At 50.9% G+C, this 22,910-nt stretch overlaps 1 protein-coding gene across 1 annotated transcript in view; it reads left to right on the top strand.

The window, feature by feature from the left end:
* Positions 1 to 22,910, top strand: part of bbs9 (Bardet-Biedl syndrome 9) — a 76,045-nt gene that overhangs the window by 44,995 nt on the left and 8,140 nt on the right. Inside the window, exons 19-21 of the mRNA XM_067237425.1 lie at positions 5,834 to 6,016; positions 11,811 to 12,042; positions 18,192 to 18,305. Coding sequence (XP_067093526.1) covers positions 5,834 to 6,016; positions 11,811 to 12,042; positions 18,192 to 18,305 — 529 coding nt within the window. The remainder of the gene's footprint in view (positions 1 to 5,833; positions 6,017 to 11,810; positions 12,043 to 18,191; positions 18,306 to 22,910) is intronic.

Raw genomic sequence — 22,910 nt, forward strand, 5'->3', positions numbered from 1 at the left:
TGCGTATACTGTGTGTGTGTGTGTATATATATATACATATATATACATTTGTCATTCACACATGCACACCCACACACATGCCTCAACCAGTGTTGTTCACTCAAATCCCAGATGTTATCAAAATGACCCCTTCAGGTGAACTTCTGCCACAAACGATGAACTTCTCCTCTTCTGCAAAGCCAAGAACACTGCAACCAAGGGAGAATTATGTGTGTCCCTGTGTGTGTGTGTGTGTGTGTGTGTGTGTGTGTGTGTGTGTGTGTGTGTGTGTGTGTGACTGGATGTGTCAGGACAGATCAGTGTGTTTTGGTTCAAAGTGTGTGTCTCGAGCAGGGCGTGCGAGTGCAAGTGTGGTGCACTGGGGAGGAAGCGAGCGCGTTTGTCGGCGTGTCGGTTTGAACTTTGACCCTCAACAGCCCACTGCACAGCTGTTTAAGAGGACTTGATGAAGGGCGGACGTGTTGTCAGTTGCCTGGGAGAGTGTGTGCTATAGAAAGATCTCCCCAGCCTCCATCCGCCCCCAGCCTCGCCCCCAGCCTCCATCCGCCCCCAGCCTCGCCCCCAGCCTCCATCCGCCCCCAGCCTCGCCCACAGCCTCCATCCGCCCCCAGCCTCGCCCCCAGCCTCCATTCGCCCCTAGCCTCGCCCCCAGCCTCCATCCGCCCCCAGCCTCCATCCGCCCCCAGCCTCCATCCACCCCGAGCCTCGCCCCCAGCCTCCATCCGCCCCCAGCCTCGTCCCCTCCAGGGGAGGATAGCCCTGTGTTCCATCACCCGGTCTGACCTGAAGCACACCACACACACGCGCTCACACACACACACACACACACACCAACCTACTTGTACACACACACACGCGCAGCATGTGTGCGGCCCTTGTTCAAAATGAAAGTGCTCCACCTCTCCATTTATACCCTACTATACCGTTTGAATCTCATGTGAAGCCAAGTCAATATATGCATAGTATCCATGTTTGGGATTGATCCTGCCTTGAGGCCTGCTAGCATGGCTTCTACACTCCTCTATCTACCAGCACATACGCTTCAGGAAGACTGTTTGGCCCAAGAATAGTCAATTACTTGCAATGATGCTGATCACGTTGAATTACTGATTAGGGTTAGGCAAAGTTGAGAGTTAAATACATGAAATACTTTCATCTAAATCCCAGGATATGATTGTTACATTTTATTTCATTGTGTATACTTAAAAAGACATTTTGGAGTGGGCCTGGGGCTACTGCAGCCTGCACCTCGAGTGTTAATCCCAGGTTGGGTGTCACTCAGGCAGGCAGGGGTCTCTCATTTAGTCTCCCTGTTTGGGTCTGGACCACCCTAAAGTCAGGAGGGGGAGTAACCACTGACCTTGGTTTCTTAGAGAGAGGGGCTGTGTGTGTGTGTGTGTGTGCCAACCAATCCCCCCCCCCCCCACACACACACACACACCTCTCCATGCTCCATCCAAGAGAAAACAAAAGTGCAGTCCTGGTCTTTGACGGAGCGGCGGCTCTGTCTTACTGCCTGTCCAGAGAACACCCTGCCAGGCAGCAGGTGGGTCAAAGGTGCTGGTCTCAGACCAGCCTCACCCATCTCCTCATGTCTCCTGTGCCAGTACAGAGGAACACCCTTCTGACCTGAGATCTGAGCTCCGATACTCAACCTCACAGCTAGTAAGATGGCCCAAATAGGCTGCGTTTTGTGCGTACTTCCTGCAATAGTACATAGTGTGCAGCTGCTGTACTTGCTCAAAGTAAAAAAAAATTATAAAAAAATAAAATAAATTGCAGTTCAAGATGCTGCATAATGCCATGGTAGCCGTACTTCCCATGTAGTCCCTCTTTGATGACATCATGAATCCCCCGGGCCTGAAAGTGATGAGGTGTTAAAGAGTGGCGCGATGCAGATCCCTTCATATCGATCCAAGAAAAAGTCGGACAGCAGAAACCAGATATGCGCAAAGGCCGAAACCAGACCTCCTATACTGTCGAGTGCGATTTAGATTGATGTACAACCATAGGTTGTTATATAATGCTCATGGACCGAGCGTTCAAGCTTTAGACTCCAGCTACTCAAATGATGGGAGTACTATTGTTTTCCTAAACAGACTTTCTCTCCCCCCCCCCCCCTCCCGAGTGTGTTTGGGCGATGAGGATGGATGGAGGGAGGGAGGTAGAGAGTGAGGGAGTGCACAGACGGAGGTGGAGATGGGCGACCGGCTGTGAAAGCAGAGCGGAGGCGGGGGGAGAGAGGAGGAGGATAGCTTTATCTTGGCTGTGCGGTTTGGAGCCTTTCACCAGAGCTGATAACCCATCTCAGGTTGCCCCCCCCTCCCTGTGTGGGTGAGGCCAGATACTATCCTTTTACTCTTCTCTTTTTGTCTTTCTGAAGACCCCGCCGGGCCTTCTGTAAACAAAGCCTGACTCTCTCTCTCTCTTTCTCTCTCACTGTCTCTACCTCTCTGTAACTCTCTCATCCTTTCTCCCGCTTTCTCCCTCCCTCTCTCTCTTTCTCCCTCTCTCCCTCTCTCTCTCTCTCTCTCTCTCTCTCTCTCTCGCTATCTATCTCCCTCATTTTCTCTCTTTTGTTCTTATCAGACCAGTGAAGACAGTGTTATCTCACTTAGCTGTTCCGCTATCGAGACGGCAGACAAAAGCGGTTACTGTCCATCAGTCCGTCCATCGGCTAGCCAGATGCTAATCAAGCTAAGTCGCGCTCCCCTCTTGGGCAAAGCAGACCGTGTGTGTGTTGGTGTGTGTGTGTGTGTGTGTGTGAGGGAGGGAGAGAGCGAGCAAGGAGGAGAAAGAGTACTTGAGCCGCCTAAACCTTGTCTTACAGGTGGATCAAACAAACATGAAACACAGCATGTCCTCTCAGCTTGTTTTTACTGTTTTGTAGTTCTTTTTTTTTCTTTTTTTTATATAAATGGTTTTCAGCTAACCATACACAACACTGTGGGTAGATATATTGAAGGAAATGGGCCCTGAGATTCTGGCCATGGTTAAAACTTGTGTTTAATTGGCTTTTTAATGATAACTTGGAAAGAGTGAGACTGTACTACTGTACAGACTGATGAATGATTACTCTCATCCACAACACACACAGCATTTTAAACTACTACTCATTTATTAATAGAGCTGAAAAGAAACGCACGTGGGGACACACACACACACACACACACAGTGACCTTTAGAAGACTATTAATCTACTAATGGAGGTCTACTTGGACAGGGTGAACAACATGGCTCTATGTCGACAACCTGACTTTTCTATGAACTTCCTGTTTGAACCCCCTCCCTTTCAACTCCCTCTTTCCATCTCTCCTCTCTCTCTCCCCCTCTCTTCATGCCCCCCTAACCCTAACACCCCCCCCCCACACACACACACACACACACACACACCATTTCTCTCGTTCCTTTTCCATCCCGATCCCTCTTTTCTGTGTCTCCTGTTCGGCCTATCAGTCTCTCCTCTCCCTCATCTCTCCGGACCCCCTGAGAGAGAGGGAGGATTTCTGCCACGTAGCTCTGCCAAACACACCACTGTCATTTTCCATCCAGAGAGATGGCGCACTGCCACTGCCCTGTGTGTGTGTGTTATGAAACACACACATATGGGGTGGTGTGTAAGCGGTTTTGGAGTGTGTCCATGCTACTTGCTGTGGCCAACAGAGCAGGAAGTGTCTAATCTACCGGCTAAACTGAGCGTGCGCTTCTGCACACGCACACACCCACACATAGGCATGCACGTGCACACACACACACACGTACGAATGCACATACACACACACACACACACACACACACGTGCACTTCTTTCTTGTCACATTGTGGTCACAAAGTACATACAAATCAAAAATGTTCCGGACGATCTTTCACTCTCTTTGAAAACATGTCTTTTCCTGGATTCCTTCCTTCTCTAACCAAATGAGTATTATGTGGAGTGGAGGTTTCAACATGAACTAGCACACAGCGTAGCCCCCCCCCCCCCCCCCCCCCGCCTTCTCCAACCTATCAACTCTTTGGTTAAACACGGTTTTTCAAGGTTCAACTCGAACCTACAAAAACCCTTCAGGATCCACCACACAGCCTGTAGAGGCTAAAATTACCCTTGTGTATACCGAGACATGTTTCTGTTTATGTGTGTGCACGTTCTAGCTCACTGGTGTGTTCGCCTACTGCGGGGGTAACCCGTGTTTGTGTGTCTGCGTGCGTGCGTGTTCGGGCACACCGATGTGTGTCATTTTGCGTGTGTAGCCTGTGTGCGTGTGTGTTTTCCTGCACACTGTAGTGTGTGTGTGTGTGTCTTTCTGTATTTCTGCCTCTCTGTCTGTGGTTTTTGGGACTCCAGAAATACCCAGTTTCCTGGGCCAGTCTGGTAACGGCAGTGTTTGGTCTGGGTCATGCTAGCAGACTGAGGTGTTCAGTATTTTTAGCCGGGGTGGAATGGCAGTCGTCCTCACCCCCCGGGGGGGCGAGGGGGGGGATGCCGGGCGCCCCTTCACGGGCCTGATGGGGGGAGTGTTGGCGTGGCAGCAGGTTGGAAAAGGACGCCTTGGCGTGTCATCTCTGCTCTTCCACAGATATGTCACACACACACAGTCACACACACACGGTACCAGAGGGAAGATGTGGGATGGTTGGTATGTAGCACTGGGCTACACGCTAACCCTGCTCTCCGCTGACGGAGGTCACAGCGAGGCCAGGCACCTCCACACAGGGGTCACGCCAGGTGTCACCCCAGGTGTCACCCTAGTTACCCCCCCCCACCCCTCCCTCCCCCCACATCATCCCCAGTGGAACCCTGCTCATGTGAATGTGTGGCGTGTGTGTGAGTGATTGTGTGTTTCTGGATGTTGCGTGTGTGTGTGTAGCTTTTCGGGGGGGTAAATGTGCCTTTGTGTTCCCCCTCAGCTGGCATCAATCAGCGCTACGTTGGGCCCCGCACAATAAGGCCCTTGACTAGGACCGCCATTTAGCTTGGCAGGGCGGCCCTTTTTATCAATACACACCAATCTTTACCACCAAATTCCCCCTTTGAAAGTGCCTTTTGCTCGGGAGGGGGGGGGGGGTAGGGGGTTCTCAGCGTTTGTTTAACGTCGGGCTGAGTGACACGGTTGCCAAGGGAGATGGCGTGGAAGGGGGGGGTCGAGTGAAGTGAGGTACTCTCTGGGGTTTGTGGGTAAGGGGAGATTCTGTGTTTGGGTTAGAGTGCCTGGGGTTTTACCCGTGTGTGTGTGTGTACGTACGTTTGTGCGCATAAATCTAGTATAACAGTTGCTCAGGCCTCACTCAAGCCAAATGGACGATAGATCTATATTGGTGTTTCTGTTCACTGTGAAAAGTGTGACATTTTCATTGGAAAACCCTATTGTCAAATAGCCCAGGTCATTGTGCTCCTCTTGTCCTCTCTGTGACTCTCCTCTCTCTCTCTCTCTCTCTCTCTTTCTCTCGCCCTCTCCTGTTCCCATCCATCTCTCTCCATCACCACTCCTTCATGTGGTTCCAGCCCAGAGTGGAGGGATTGACACCCCCCCTCCCTCCCTCCCCTGCTCAGGTTCAGCTCTCAGACCACACCTAATGGTTCAGCCCCCCCACTCACCTCCCTCCTCCAACAGGATGTCCTCTGCGTGTGGAGAGTTCTCGCATGGTCTCTCTCCCTCTCCCCCCCCCCTCTCTCTCTGCTTTTCTTCTACCTCTCTCCTTCTCCCTTTTCTCTCTCTCTCCCTCGTCTCTCCCCTCAGGCCCCCTTCTCACCCTTCCGCTATCGCTTACCGTACTCACAACATAAGAGTTACCCAAACATGCATTAACTATAACCCCCCTCTCCCCGCCCCCCCAGGTGATCGCCCTGGCGGACGCGGCGGAGGACAACAGGGCCCTCCTGGAGCGGGCCTTCTCGCGCCTGCGGAGCGCCAGCCACCTGCTGATCCTGCTGGTGACCCTGTGGCAGGGCCTGGGCCCCGAGCAGAGCAGCATCCTGGAGGCCACGCTGCTGCCCCTACTGCACGACACGCCCCAGCTGGTACACACGCACACACACAATCATACGCATCCAGAAACATGCACGGGCATAAACACTTACGCACACGCACACGCCCACCCATGCAAGCCCACACGCAGACCCACATAAAAGCGCACGCACGCGCGCAACCACACACACACACGTGCTCGCACACGCCCGGGCCCAAGCGCTCACAGCGATGCACGCTCCTACTGTATTACACGTCATTCGGACGCGCACTCAAACACGGCACACTAATTCCCTCTCTCCGAGAAAAATTCTAGAAAGGACACACGAACACGGGTACTAACACAGGCCTGTCAGCTACCAGTGATAAGACGCGCACACACACACACACACAGACTAACAAACACATGACCCGTCTCCACATCTGTCTCCTGCATGCTCAGCCCCCCCCCCTCACCAGAGTAAACACCGTGCAGCTCCCTGGGCTACTCTAAAACCCCTAAGTGGTCCACCTCCCTGCAGAACACACACACACTCGCTCACAGGTGCCACTCAACACTCCCTGACGGCCTCACCGCTGGGCGTGTGTAAAGTGTGTGTGTGATAGAGAGACAGGGACAGAGAAAGGGTCCCCATACATTTACCTTCTCATGACCTCATAAGTGGTTGTCCCTCCATCCCAGTGATCTACTGTTAGGGATCCCCACATACAAAAGAGAACATGCAGGGTTTAAATATGGCTGACTGTCTCAGAGGGGCACTGTAGCTCCACTGAGGGGCTAGAGAGAGTGTGTGTGTGTGGGGGGGGGGGGGCACAGGGGAGATGTCCTGGTAGTGATTCTAAATGTCAAATAAACAGGCGTGTTGAGAGAGCCCCTCCATGAGAGCCCTCTGACACGACGGCAGAACCCTGCCTGCATGGAGACCCAGGGGACACCCCCCCGGACGGGAAGTGTGTGTGTGGAGGGGGGGGGGGGGAGTAGTTATGTGTGTGTGTTGGGGTGTGGGAGGGAGTAGTTGTGTGTGTGTGTGTGTGTGTGTGTGGGGAGTAGTTATGTGTGTGTGTGTTGGTATGTGGGAGGGAGTAGTTGTGGGTGTGTATGTGTGTGTGTGTGTGGGGAGTAGTTATGTGTGTGTGTTGGTGTGTGGGAGGGAGTAGTTGTGGGTGTGTGTGTGTGTGTGTGGGGGGGGGGGGAGTAGTTATGTGTGTGTGTTGGTGTGTGGGAGGGAGTAGTTGTGGGTGTGTGTGTGTGTGGGTGGAGGGTTAGTTGTGTAGAAGTGTGTTTGGGGCCGCGGGGGGTTAGGTAGTTGTGCGTGTGGTGTTTGTGGGAAGTTGGGGGGTTGTGTGTGTGTGTATGGCAGGGGTAGTTGTGTGTGTGTGTGTGGGGGGGGGAGGGGTGGTATGATCAAACATGAGTGTGTCATTATCACTCAGACTGTGTCATTATCACTCAGACTGTTTCTATTTGGAGCTCGCTCCATTAACCCACTTTCACACCAAATGACTCTTCTGTCTCCTCAGGAGGGTGGAATGGAATACGCACTGTATGTCACACATACACACACACACACACACACACACATGCATCTATTGATATAGAGCATTACACACACACACACATTCTGCCAGCAGCTAGGAATAGACTGCACCTGAGAATGCTTTGAGCCCCCCAGAGAGACACAGAGATGGTGTCTGTACTGCGTGTGTGTTTGTTGTAGCGGTTGCTCTTGTGAATGGGATTAAGTTAATGAAAGGTAATTAGGGTCATGCTCACTGCATTACCACAGACATGAGGAGAGGGTTATTTTCGAGAGACGCACTCATACGACACCGATACGGAGGGGTTACCTACCCATGTAGATGGAGTCAGACAGGCTTATTTTAGAAAAGTGCACGTGTGCGCGACTTTAGATGTGCGTGTGAGCCCGTGCATTTTAGTTGGTGGATGGAATGTGCGCAAGGGAGCGCAAGGGAGAGAGAGATGGCTCATCCCACAGTCCTCCGTATCAAAGGTGCGGGCCAAGAGCCCGCGTCACCTTTCCGCCCCGACCTTCGACCTCTGGCGTAATCCTCGGCGGCGAGGTCATCCCAGGTGAGCGCGAAGCCCCCTTCTCCTCGCTGAAGTTCCCCTTCAATGGAATTCCTCGGGGATGAATACCATCGGAATGCTGACAGGATTGCGAGCTGGCTTTTCCGCGGCGCGGCCAGGAGTGGTGGGTGGGATTAGAAAACCAAACCGTCGGTGGATTAGTGAGAAGAGTGAAGGAGAGGAGGCCACTTAGCATTATTGACACACGTCCACTGAACCTTCCCTGCCCCCCCGAGTCCTAAAACAACCACAGAAGATCGAGAGGAGCGAGGAATGGAGGTGAACAGGGGTCGAATGGAGAAATTACCAGCATGTTCCCTCGAGAACAGTGGTTTCTCAACGCTGGCCCTCGGGGAACCATTGTTGTGTAGGATCTAGACGTTTCCCTGCTCCCTGCGCACCTGATTCTAATGAAGGGTCGTTTGGGAGCCAGGAAACATCTATAACCCACAGAACAGTGGGTCCTGAGGGCCGGGGTTGAAGACCTGGAGGAGAAAACCGGATGAGAAGGAGGGATGACGGAAGACGTGGCAGAGTAGTGACGCTCCTCGGCCGAAGGATAAAGGAGTGGGGGACGTGGGAGGACTGGATGGATGGAGGGATGAGGGAACAAAAGGGTTAATTTGATTGGCTTTTCTCGCTTCGGTAGAGAAATGGCAGTCAGGAAGGAGGGAGAGGAGGAGAGGAGGAGTGTCACAGGAAACCCATGTCTCTGCTAATTGACGGGTAGCTCGTTTAGCTTGGCCCGACCAGCTGACCGGTGCAGCCAACCAGAACGCTCTCCTCCTACCCTTCTCTCTCTCTCTGTCTCTCTCTCTCTCTCTTTATCCTTCTGTCTCACTCTCCCGTCTCTCTCTCTCTCTTCTCTCTGCTGGACTTTGAATAGAGCTGCTGTCTTCATCTGACCCTGTTCTATTCCTGCACCTCGTTCTCTCTAATGTTTACATTACTGTCAACTTTCAGAAACCCATACCACCTCTCCTCCTCTCTTCCTTGGGTCTTGCTCCATCATCTTCTCCATAATGATCCCTCCAGTCAAATTCCAATCTTAAGCTTTATTACCTTGACATGAAACGAGTGCTCATCTCGGTCGCGGCAGCGTGAAGCGATATCAAACACCTCAGCGGACCGAGAGGATTAGTGAGATGCAATAAATGTTTAAAACGTTTAGGGAAAAAATATGTTGTCATCATACAATGCCTGTCAAATGTTTGGAAACACCTAGCCTTTTATCATGTTTAGAGACACATGCATCTGGTTTTCATTGTTTGAATTCAAAGCACTCAATCAATCACTCAATCACGGACTGTAGGGCATTTTCCTACATGAATATAATGTTAGCATGCTCTCCATATATAGGCCTAAGATGACAATAAAAAAATGATATATAAAAAAGCTTTTTGTATAAATATCTGTACATTTTGGTCAAAGTAAATCTTCATACCATTAAATTACCTAGTTTGTTGCATATGAAGAATAGCAACATGCATGTGTCTTTCCAAAACATCACTCTCAATCTAGCCTCTACAAAAAAAAACGACGTAGCCAAGGAATCTTGCTCTCCCGGCGCCAGGCCGACCGCACATCACGCTAGTTTGACCAGTAGAACCGGCCCGACATCGAAATGACTTCCCCAGTCGCCTGAGAGACGGCTGTCTGGATCGCTGCAGTCTGTTCTAATAGGCTCCTCTCCCGCAGCATCCCCCATGACACTACATCCTGACATCACAGGCTGTCCGCCCCAGGGACCTCCCCTCTGACTCAGAACTCCTCGACAGCCTTCCAGCTTCTGGAAAGTTGAGAAATACGATTTTAAGTAGCTTTTTGTGTGTGTGTGTGTGTGTGTGGGGGGGGTGACTTAAAATGGTCCGGTCAGAAGTGGAAGGAGACGCTCTCCTTGCTGCCGTCAATCCGTCTCCTGCCTCGTTGGGGCCCCCCCGATCCGAACCGCACCCTGTACCCTACAGTGACCTTTGACCTGCTTTTACAGTAGGTGGTGGGACTGTGCTGTTGCAAAGGGTGGGGGGGGGGGGGGTTCTGATGGAGGTGCTGTAATATCACAGCAAGGCATGTCAGCTCTGCTCTCCTGGCCAAGTGTCAAACCGCGCTCCATCCTGTCATCCTGCATTTCCTCAGAGACCGGCCGTTGGAGCTGGAATGTTGGGTGTTTAGGAGAGGGGTGGCCTGTGGAGACTTTGTTGTTAGAGAGAGAGTGTCTTCTGCTTTCTCTTCTCTTTCCCATCCCTTCATCAGTATCTCCCTCTCTCCTCCCTCTTTCCTCCCTGTCTCTCTCCCTCGTCCCTCTCCCTCCCTCCTACCTGTCTCCTCCCTGTCTCTCTCTCCCTCCACCCTCTCCCCCCTCACTTCCTTCCTTCCTGTCACTCGCGCACATCGACACACACACACACACACAAACACTCTCTCCCATACCTAGTCCTCCTTTACCTCCCCTCTACCTCTCCCTACTCTCTCGTTTCAGTCTGTCTTTCTTTCTGTCTGTCTCCATGTATCCCTCTCTATATCTCTCTATCTCCCTCTCTATTTACCCCCCCTCCTTCTGCCAGTGAATCGGGGCCATCCCTGTCATCACCCCTCCAGGGCTGATTACCTGTCATTAAGGCTCATTAGGGCCTATCATAGTGGCGGCAGGGGACACTAGGGGCGGGCACCTGTCAACACCCACAGGCATCCTACTCTGAGAGACGGACCTTGTGTGTGTGTTTGTGTGTGTGTGTGTGTCACCGAAAGACTGTGCTCCTGTTGTCAGGATAGGTCAGTGCATGTGTATTTGTGTGGTATGGTAGCTCAGTAGGTGTGTGTGTTGGGTCGTTGGGACAGTGTGTGGGTGTGTGTGTGAGTCTTCAGAGGAGATGGCCAGACAAGATCCCCCTCTCTTTCCGAGACAGATGAGAAGAGTGAGGGATTATTGGAGGGTTTCACCACTGAATAGTTCTCATAATTGGCTCGTCTATCAAATGACATTGTATCTGGTGTGTGTGTGGGTCCGTGCGCACGTTTTACATTTACGTCATTGTTAACGGAAGTGTGTGTCGGCCAGATAGTCTCACACTGAACCAGCACTGACATGTCTGTAGACCTCAGTGCAGGTGTGTGTCCTCTGTGTGTGAGTGTGTGAGAGAGAGAGTGAGGGAGAGAGAGGGAGAGAGAGGGAGAGGGAGAGAGAGGGAGAGAGAGGGAGGGAGGGGGAGGGAGGGGGAGGGAGAGGGAGGGAGAGGGACGGAGAGAGAGGGAGAGGGGAAGAGAGAGAAGAGAGTGTGTGTGTGAGAGAGAGGTTTTGTGTGTGTGAGAGAGAGAGAGAGAGAGTGTGTGTGTGCGAGAGAGAGAGAGAGAGAGAGAGTGTGTGTGTGCGTGTGTGAGAGAGAGAGTGTGTCCCTCCCGTGGGAGACTCAGCCGGTGTGTTTAGACTAGTCGGGGACAGGACAGACTGAGGAGACAGTAGCAGGGTAAACACACTGTCTGAGGGCCCACCAGGTACCCAGGAAACCCACGGGTGGACACCACCCCAGCACAGCCACTAGGGGCACTGTTACACCCCGTGGAGGATTAGCAGGCACCTCTTCATAGAGTAGCATGGACATGTGGGGGGGGATTCTAACCAGTATAGAGGCTTAGTAGCTTCATACGTATGCAATCTGGAAATTCATGGAATTATATGAAGCTGCATATTTAACTAACCTCCCTATCTGTCCTTTAACTAACCCCTCTGTCTTTCACCCCCCCCCCCCCCCCCCCCCCAGGGCTGGGAGGAGAGCGTGGACGCGGCCGTGTCCCACCTCCTGCGTACCTGCCTGTCGCGGAGCCCCAAGGACCAGGCCCTGTCCCTGGCCTCCTCCCAGCTGACCATGCCCCGGGACACCTCGCGCCTCAAGAAGCACATCACCCTGCTGTGCGACCGCCTGGCCAAGGGGGGGCGCCTGACCCTGTCCTCCGAGGCCAACGCGCCCACGCCGCTCCTGCTGCCAGGTGTGTGTTGGGCGGGGGGGTGTGTGTGTGGGGGTGTTTTGGCCTTTTCTCTGGTGTTCCAGGGATGGCCACACTCATCCCTAGCTGGGAGAAAGCCTCATTAACCGGACACCCCAGTTCAAGATTTTAGGATTGGAGGGGGGACAATGCAGCCCATTCCTATGGCTGTTTATAGCCTTAACACACACACACACACACACACACACAGACACGCACACACTCACACACTTATAATATTCTCTGTCCTGTAGGGTTAACTTGCCTTGTCTCACCACCTACAACTGATTCATTCAGTCATTAGCTTAGTCTCATACACGCACACACACACACACAAACTCACACACACTTCCAAACCCACTCAAACTCTCCCCCAGACACATGTGCAAATACACACTTCCACTCTGTCACACACAGGTGGACTAATAGACACATTAATGGACACAGAGGCTGTTGTGTTAGCCAGTTAGCCCAGCCTAATGAATATGGATCAAGGCAAGGAAACATAAACAAGTGCTTCCAGCACCTTCTCTCAGGTTGTAGTACTCTGGATTAGAGCTTCACACATTCACAGTCTCTGGCAGGAGACAAGGGTGCAAATCAAATCAGAAGCCAATTTATGCCAATTTATAATATAGCCCTTTTTTGTTTTTTTTACAAGCAATGTCACAGAGGGTTTCATATACGCCCATAGAACTGCCCCTCAGCCAACCTAAACCCTCAAGGAAGCTGTCAAATTCCCAGGAAAACTCATTGAGGAAAAATGGAAGAAACCTTTGGAGGACCATAGGCTTAACATATTCATGCATCTTGAGTAAAGACTATTTGTCCAGTTTTGACAGGTGAAGTGTGTGTGCGTGCGTGTGTGTGTGTGTGCGTGCGTGTGCGTGTGTGTGTGTGTGTGTGTGTGTGTGTGTGTGTGTGAAGCTGTGTGAGTGTTGTTTGGTGTGTTTCCTGGTGTGGGAGACAGTACTGATGGATGAAAATGCTGAGGTTAAAATGATGATTTTATTCTGCTGTAGGGCCTGCTGAACATATGACACACAGGAACTGCATATAGAACTTTATCAGCAGGAAGGTTTTTGGTGAAGTGTGTGTGTGTGCACGCATGGTCGCAATCGTGTGTGTGTGTGTGTTTGACAGAGACATGGATGGAATGGGATGTCGTCCGATTCCTCCTTCCTTCACCTTTGGTCTGACGCCAACACACACACACACACACGCACATGCACATACACAGTTCTGTCAGTCTTTACGTAAACAGTAATTTGTTACCAAACCCAAAGATGTTGCTTTTTCAATCGGCTGTAAACGCACAAGTTGTTTACGTTTCCAACAACACCGGCGGCAACCGTCTCCCCTGACACACACAAACGCATACATGCACACACACACACACACACACACGAACGAACGAGTACACACACTCACCAACGCACACAAACACTACTAGACACGCACACACTAACAAACCAAAACACATACTGCACACACCAGCCCCACTTCATGGTCCAGCAGGAGACCCTACTGTGTGTTTGTCTTGGCTCATTAGAAGGTGTGTGTTTGTAAGACTGTGAGTGAAAGGCTTATGTACACACACACACACATCATTGTGGGTGGGGTGGGTGAGGAATGGAGAAGCGAAGAGAGTCAAGGAAAACAAGTGAATCTCTGTCTTTCTTTACCGCTGTGTGTGTGTGTGTGTGTGTGTGTGTGTGTGTGTGTGTGTGTGTGTGTGTGCGCGCGCGCGTGCGTGCGTGTGTGCGTGTGTGGACGTAAATGAAATCATGTGAGATTTATTTGTGGATTATAACATCCATGTTGAACGTCCCGAACGCACACACTCACTCTCTTTTAGGACCTTCCCTCCAAGATGAGTCACTTCCTGTCCACGGGGTCCTGTCTCCCTGACAGAGCCTGTCCTCTCGCGTCCCCCTGTCCCCCTCCCTTTCTCACCCCTCCCCCTCTCCTCACCTGACCCTGTGTCTTCCACGGATGACATCATCTTGGGCTGACGGCCGGCGTCGGAGTCCGTTTCTACAGCTGCTCTTGGCCCGCGCTACCAAACACTCCTGAACGAGCGCTGACACACACACACACACACACACACACACACACACACACACATGGTACCACCGACAGCTGTTATCTGCCTCATGTTTAAAAAACGGATGTACACACACACACAGTCAGTATCACCTACAGCTGTTTTTGGCTACACGTTGTAAACACCCACCCACGCAGACACACCCAACCCACACACACACACCCCGTCTGCGCAACACCTGATGATATCAGTACAGTGTCAGTCGTGTTTATCACATGGTTTTCATTACTCGTATCACTGTTAGCGTTGCTCTGTCATTAGGTCACATGGTGAGCTTTTCTGTGTGTGTGTGTGTGTACCTCTTTCCGACCCTCCCTGTCCTGTATTTTCAAGTGGACGTCAGTGTCTATGGGACTTCCTGCGAGCGCGTCCACAGGAAGTGCGGACTTGGCCAGCATGTGGATCAGTTTACTCAGATATGTCTCGTACCAAGAGGTCCAGGGGATCGTCATGCTCCAGGCACAAGGAAAATACTTTGGGAACTTCCTCACGCAGTTTACCAACAAGTCGGTGAGACCTGCCCCACCATGGGGGTAAAATAATTAAATAATGGAGTGATTTGACTGGTCCCTAGAACCAATCAGGTGCCTGATGGTACAAACGGAGGTCGCGTGAAAATAAAATGGGTAGCGATGGGAGAGATTAAGATGACACACATTCCCGGAGGCAAAAATCGGATTTGTGGAGCTCAACATCTCCCCCGCGCATTGCGAACTCTGCAACTGCATGTGAGGATTAGCCCCGGCTGTCTTTGTGTGAGGTCTCAAAAACACCTCGGTAATTCGAAGGCAGGTTTGATGACGAATCATTCATTCGTCTGGAGGTAGAGTAGAGGCAGGAACATCCAGCACCTCAGATATGTACGGCACGCAAAATATATTTTCGACATCGTAAACTTCTGTCAATGTGCAGACGGCATTTATGCATTTATAAACAAATGAGCTTGATTTGTCGATTTGGCATTTATTCAAATGGATGTTTTGGCATTCAGTGGCGTTGTAAGAGAGATCACTGGTGTGGGAGGAGGAGAGGAACTGACGCACTCCTAACCTGCACCGTCTCCATGGCAGACTGTGGGATCTCCACAGAACTGCACCTGAGGCGGCGCCACAAACCTCAAATGCCCCGAGCGTCAGCCGTGAGACGGACTGGGAGACCGCAGACAGAGAGACACGGCACAGTCTCACCCCGCATCTCAGCAGCTTTATATAGACTGTGGATCCTCCCCCACCCCTCCACCTCCAGATCTCATGTACTATTGGTCACCTCCCTAAACCCTCAACCCATCCTCCCTCTCCCTCCCTCCCGTAATCTGTCTCCCTCTTACTGTTTGACAGGGGAAGGTTTGGGGGATGTTTGAGTAGGTGTGTGTGGGTCCGTTATGCCTCACTGCTTGTTATGTGCGAATGTAGCCTCTACTTATGTCTGTCTGTCGGTGTGTGTGTGTGTGTGTGTGTGTGTGTGTGTGTGTGTGTGTGTGTGTGTGTGTGTGTGTGTGTGTGTGTAAGTAATGTGTGTGTGTCAACCGGCACTCCTATTTGCACATCTCTAATTTACTACCCCTACCAAGTCTACAAATGGACGGTTCTCTGTCCTAAAATAAATCTCAGCCTCGAGTCAACACAGGATTCCTTTGTTCCCCAGACCTCATCTATCTGGAGAGATAAAGCGATGGCGGGATGGAGAGAGAGGGGAGGAGGAGGAGTAGTGGTTGTAAAGGAGAGAGTGAGACAGACAGAGAGAGAGAGAGAGGAGGAGTAGGAGGGTAACAGAGAGAAGGATGGAGACAGAGAGAGGAGGAGGGGGGGGGCTACGTGTCAAACAGAGTAAACTAGATTTTTTGGGGGGGGGAATCTCACCTCAGCTGTTTTGGGCGGATTCCTGTGAGGATCTTGCGGTGAAGGAGAGAGATCTATTTCTGAGGGAGGGAAGGAGAGGGCGGAGGAAGCAGACTGGTAGTTGGGGGAGCTGGCTTTGGGCTCCGGAGTGAATGACTGCTTTAGTTGATACCTTCCCTCTGCTTGATGCGGTTAGGAGTTCCATAGGGAGGCCTTATAGAGGGAGACAGTGAGAGAGAGAGAAAGAGAGAGAGGGGGGGGGGGGTTGGAGGATAAGAGCGAGCTGTCTCTTGTCTGTCTGGGATCCCTCTCTCTCTCACACTCTCTCTTTCACTCAGCCAGGCTAATGATGGGGATGTGGTTTTGATATATGTGTGTGTGTGTGTGCGCGCAAGTGGCCGTATGAGAGGGGGGTGTCTGTGTTTGTTTGTGTGCGTCTCCTCCGATGTGAGTGTGAACACATGTGCTCGTGTGTGTGTACCCTTGTACTCCTTGTAGCACACTTTGATTTACGGGTTGTTTTCTCACTCATGTTTTTTTGCTTCTACACACACACACACACACACACACACACACACACACACAGAGCATGCAGAGCAGAGTGAGGAGAAAGGAGACTGTGGTTCACTTTGTAGCGTGGACAGGTTTATAATGTGGATGTAGCCTGCCAGATCAGGTGTTGCTGTTTCACTCGTTTCCCCCCCAAGGCCCTCCCAACCAGGAAGTGTAGGTCCCGTAGGGGGGGGGGGGGGGGGACTGTGTGAGAAAAAGGGTGTCGGGGTGTGTGTGAGGGAGGGAGCACATCTTTCTGAAGTAGCAGACATACCCAAACCACAACCCAGCCGTTGTGAATATTGCAAGAATGCTTTGGAAAAGAAAAAGAACATGTTTTCACCACTGTCCAAAAAAAACCTGAGTGTCTTTCTTAAAAGTTTGTCTGTTTCAATCAAAATATTGTATTTGAACAAACATAACCACAACCAAGTGGCTCCCAAATCCCAGCCTCCAGTCATTTGTGCTCTCCTCCCAAACCAACACTTTCTTAGACATTTCGACCTCAAACCGCTTAAAAATTGACTGTTAAAGCACCACAACAGTCCCCTAAATCTAGAAGCACACTGAAGTAGTCCTCTGGTGCTAGCTCAACACAGAGATTGGGCTCTGCTTGCTCATTATCAAGTGTCGAGGCTTGCCCATCTAGACACTCACGGAAACACACACTCGCACTGTAATTGCAATTGACCCAAAAAACACATACATGCAAACCATCATATTCCGCACACACACACTTCTTGTTCCCACACATTTACACCCCCCCCCCGCCCCCCCCCCCCCCCCCCTTTTAAAAACACACACGTAAACCGGCACCCTGAAATTGCAAGACAGCGCCAAAAAAAGAAAAGAAAAAGAGGCCAGCTTAGAAAAACACACCTGCCCAATTAAGGGCCCGGCGTGTCTCATTTCAAACGAGCGCAGCCCCAGCCGGAGGGAGGAGAGCGGGGCTGTTGCCTTTCAGCTTGAGGAAACCCACAGGCCCTCCTATCCAATTGGGCTCCCCAAACAGAACAAGATTTGTCTTTATAAAGCATAGAATAAATATTAGACAGGGATTGTGGTGATCTGCCCAGAGGAAAAGCCCTCACACAGACACACACACACACACACAGACACACACCGTTCTCACACACACACACACAACACACACAAAAACACACATGCTTTGCCCTCATTCATTAAGGACAACCATCTTGCACGTTTCTACTCTCTCTTTCGCAAGCGCACACACACACACACACACATCTAGCTCGGTGTGTGTTGGGATGTTAAATGAAAGTGGCGTGAAACTGGACACAAGCCCCTGGGGTTTGCGGACGGGAGGAGAGGGGGATGAGGAAGAGAGGCGGAGACACAAGGGGTCTGATTCATCAGCCAGTGGAGGTCCCTAATACCCGTCTGATCCGAGGGATTGAAGCCACATTGTGACACACACACACATTCACACACACTGTTTCACTTCGCCATTAAACAACTATTTTGACCTGGCACATGTTTAACCGACAGATAATAAATCTACCGGCAATACAAGTTTACAATCCAAAGATGTTCCCCCGCATCAAGGCATGGCTACTTGCCATTCTGGAATTTTCTGAACGGAACCTCTTTTTTCTTTGTCGACTATTGGCTCAATCCCTGCTCTGCTCTCTGTCACTCAGGTGGCGTGGAGCCAATCGCGGAGGCTCCTGCCGATCTGGAGGAACCGCCTCTGGAGATGGAGTCAGCTGCCAAGTTCATCAAGAAGAAACAGCCGTCCAAGAAGGTCAAGAAAGGTCAGACCCACCTCTCCTTCTCCCATCCATCCATCCATCCATCCATGCATCCATCCATCCATCCACCCACATCGTCCTCATCCTGCGAGAACTTGAAATTGAGGGCCCATACAACCCAGTGTAGTTATGATGAATACAGGGCTGAATTTGACTGCAGACCATAGAGACCTCACTCAAGTCTCTGGCTGGTGTTTCAACATGGTACCTGTCACAGTGTCTCAGACCAGGCGTGGGCCATGCAACCACAAACACGGTCAAATAATCAAATGACTGAACGGTGGCAGTGGGTTCCAATGTAGTTTCACCATGGTTCCAGCCCCTCTCTCCCCCTCTTCTCTACGTCCTTCTCCTCCATCTGTTTCTACTCTCAGCACCTCCCCTCCCCCTGCGCCCTCTCTCCATCCCTCCATCCATCGTCTCCCTCCCTCCCTTTTCTCTGCCGCCCTCCTCGCTTCCTCTCCATCACTCCTCTCCCTCCCTCGACTCCATCCCTCTTCTTCCTGCTTAACTCCCTCCATCCCTGATTGGACGTAATGGCTGGCAAATTGTAATTTTTCCGGTCATTATCAAAGTTGAGGGTTTTTGGTGGGGCACTCCAAATAGTTTTTAAATCATATGAGTGAGAACTGTAGCTGCTGGGCAAGACTGCTGGGGAGAGGAGGGGGAGGAGAAGTGGAGAAAAAAGGAGAGGAGAGATAAGGAGATAGGGAGGAGGAGAGGAAGAGAGGAGAGAGGAGGTAAAGGGCTCAGCAGCTCGTTTTCAACGTGGCCATTCTGTGTTCGCCGCGGCACCTTTGTTTTCTGCTGTTGGATTTCCTAAAGTAATTCATCTCCATTGATTGAATTAGAACGACGGCCCCAGTGTGTGGAAGTGTGCACATGTGTGTGTAAGCTGTGGTCAGGAGGGAGTGTGTGTGTGCGTTTGGTGTGCCGAGGAGTGTATTTGCTCCAGTCAAGTCTGAATTCTGCAGACGCTGACAGGCTGATGTGGCCAGGAACAGACAGACAGCTGAAGTCTGGATCTGATGTACTTGTTGAAGGGGACAGATTCTGGACTGAATGTACATCAAGGTAGCAGGATTGTGGGAAGGGACACACACACACACTCCATTTAGAGAGACTCCTGGTTTGAATTGATGGAAAATTCACAATTCCATTTCTCATGATTTTAAGTTTTCTTTCCGAAACGATGTTGGATGGCTTTGCTTTGTGTGCTGACGTTGTTAGTGGTTTAAGTGTGTGTGTGTGTGTGTGTGTGCGCGTCGGCGGTCCATATGCCTTTGTGTGGTTAATCCACACAGGCGTCGCCGCTAATGAGCAGAGCTTCGTTGAGGAGGTGTGGGAGACACAGACAGGCGACGCGTGGGGATCATTAACCACACACACACACACCCCACACACACACACACACACACCCCACAGACATACACACTCACCACAGACACACCGCGTTATGTTTTCTATACCCCTAGCCCAAGGGGCCACACATAGCCCTCCACAGAAAGCCCACACACACACACATGCTGACATACATTTACTCTGTCACACCCACATGTGATTGAACAACACCAATTTCAGACCTCGGTTCCAGAGCAAATACTGGGTCCATGTGCACTCTAAAGGATGTGGTCCAATTAAAAGCAACCAGAACAAAAACATTGGGGGAAAACAAACAAACAAAAGAGGTACGTATCCCCCTGTTAACCCTAATGAGACAGAATGCCACACACACACACATACACACGTACACAACCACATAGACAGTACACAGCTTCGCTAATTACCACACACACACAAACAGAGGACACATATGCACAGTACCACACATACACCACTCACACACACGCACACACACGCAGGTTTGCACATTAGCTGCCTGAAACTAAAATCAAGCTCAGAAATTCACCTTTGAGGTCCCATCTGAAGGTGAACGTGGTTGTAACCTTGAAGATGGCGTCTAGCCGTGTCCTTTTCTGCGTGTGAATACACACAGATAGTAGGTGTGTGTGCATGCGTACGTGTGTGTGTTGCAACAGAAGGCCATCTGAGCGTCCCGTCTTTGTCATATCCAACCTATGTTTTGCAGTGAGGAAGATGATGTGTGTGTGTGACTGTCCCACATAAAACGACTGCAAACGGAAATAATCCCTAATTACTTGCGTTTGTAATGGAAATCGTCAGTGGTGGAAATGGTGTGGTTTGGGCATTGGAAGAGGGGAATAGAGGGAGGGATGGAGGGAGGGAGGGGAGTTAAAGAAAGCGTTATGTCCAGACTTGTCCTCCTCTTATCCTCCACACCCCTTTCTCCCGCCACTGAGACAGAAAAGGGGGGAGAGAGAGGCAGAATGTAGGACTGCATTTTTCATTTTTGTTCTGATCTTAAGTGAAGTGCCACCCCATCGTTCCAAGCGTGGAAGGAGTGAGTAACAAATGGGGGTTCGATGCGCTGAACCTGAGAAGAGACGGAACAACCACAGAGAAACGGAGGGAGGGAGCAAAGAGACGAGATATCCAAACAAATCAGTTTCCACCCCTCCCTTCCAGACGCATCCCTCTACCTGCACCTGAGTTAAAAGTGAGCATGGGACCTCCCCCGCCCCCGCTGGGCCCAACAGCTTGGGAGCTAGGAAGTGTCTGGAGGACCTGAAAAGCTTCAAAAGGTGTCTTGGAGAGAACGTTGCCGTTGTCACTTCCTCCCCCTCCTCTCCTTTTCCAGCAGCGGCCACGATGAAAGGGGGATGAAAGAGAGATGAAAGAGAGAGTGTCTCCCTCTTTTCTTCCCCCCCCCCCCCCACACACACACCTCCACGGCCCACCTGGGATCACAGAGACAGCACCTATAGTGAGCCCACACACATTCTCACAGGACAGGACCTACACACACACACACACATATAGGCCAAAACACAATAGCACACACGGATACGTAGAAACACACAATACAGTACCTTGATATATATACCTTGATATATATCTACCTGCACACACACACAAGCCAACGCGTACACATTATCTTATGCTAAGGGGACACGTGGTCCTCAATCCAAACCAGAAGTCGTAAATGAGCTAGCTGTCTTCCTCTGGTTTTGTTCCCTCGCACCCTTCCTCCTGCCCTGCAGGTTCGGAGGATGTTTACAAAGTCGATACCACAAAACAGCTTGACCCCCAAAACAGACCAAACCCAATTACTACGAGTCAGTCTCGGGTCAGCACTCAGACAATAGCCACATTAGCAGTTAGCCGTTAGCTATTAGCCATTAGTAATTAGAATAATGCTTTCAGTCAGTTGGCTGGCTTTTTTTTTTCTTTTTACTTGTCTACTTCTACTTGTAAAAGTCATTCAGAAGCAGACAGGGTATATTAAGGCTTCATATATTACTGTCTTTTGCATGAATAGAGTTTTGCATTTAGTATTTAGTCAGTTAACCTCACAATACAAGGCAAGGCCCGGTAACAGTAACTCCCAATAACTCCCAATCCGATTTCTCATCAAATGGCTCCCTTTGCCCGGCTGCCCAAGCGTTCAGCCTCGGCCCTAAACTTTCCCTCACCTCTTTCACTGACTATCTGGGAAGTCTAAAATGTTAACCCCCTTTTTTTCTTCCTTTTTTTTTTTTAAAGACAGATTTGCAAATGAATGTAGCAGAAGCAGTTAGAGTTTAACATTAGTCCTGTGACTGTCAGAGAGCGACTGTTATTCTCATATGGCCTCAGTGTTTCTCATCCCCTCCCTGTGCACTGTGTCTCCAGAGCTGTGGCCAGAGCATGTGACCCGTGGCCCGGCGCTCCGACTGGGGGGCCAAACGCTCAAGCAGACGGCTGTGTGTGTGTGTTGGGGATGGCTTTGTGTTGGGGGGTGACTTCGTGTCTCTGTATGTGCCTATGCCTGGGAGGGTGTTTTGTCGATGTGTGTGTGTGTATGCGCATGTTCTGTACTGTAGGGGGTTGTAGAGACATGGGCCTATTTAGTGTCTGTGTTTTTATTCATGGGGGGTGAGCAGGGAATAGTGAGGCCCTCTGTTGGAGAGGCCTCCATCAGTCCTATGTCGGATCCCAACACACACACACACACACACGCACTAACCTTCTGCCTCCTTCAAGCATTCTAAAGCAAAGAGCCTCCATATTTGATCCCATCTGCGAAGACACTTAAGCGAAGAGATGTGTGTGCGCCAGCGTGATGGTGTTTATTGTCAGCGCTCACCTGTGTCAACTAGAAGGAGAACCCCCGAGGTTGTTGGTTCATGCAGCAGGTCCAGAGGCCGCTACGACAGTCAAGGTCACCGCGGATAGGCAGGCATGGTATTTCTATCAAGCACAACAACGGATATAGCGGGTTGACGTGACACACACATCCCTTCAACACAAGGCTTTCATCACCTCAGGGGAAGATCCTACCTACACATCAGTTATGTGGCGTCCATCTTGTCTTTCGTTTGTGTCCAGGTGGTTGTTTGTCTGATAACCCTCTCATCAATCTTCTTACCCTTCCAGTACATTCGCTAACATCTTGCAGGTCACTTGCTTTAGCAGACCGCTAAAACAAACAAAAGACCTAAGAGGCACGGTATTAAGTACAAGGTATTATATTTCAGCGACTTAATA

This window comes from Osmerus mordax, chromosome 6 (assembly GCF_038355195.1).
Source record: "Osmerus mordax isolate fOsmMor3 chromosome 6, fOsmMor3.pri, whole genome shotgun sequence".
In the NCBI taxonomy this organism is placed as follows: Eukaryota; Metazoa; Chordata; class Actinopteri; order Osmeriformes; family Osmeridae; genus Osmerus; species Osmerus mordax.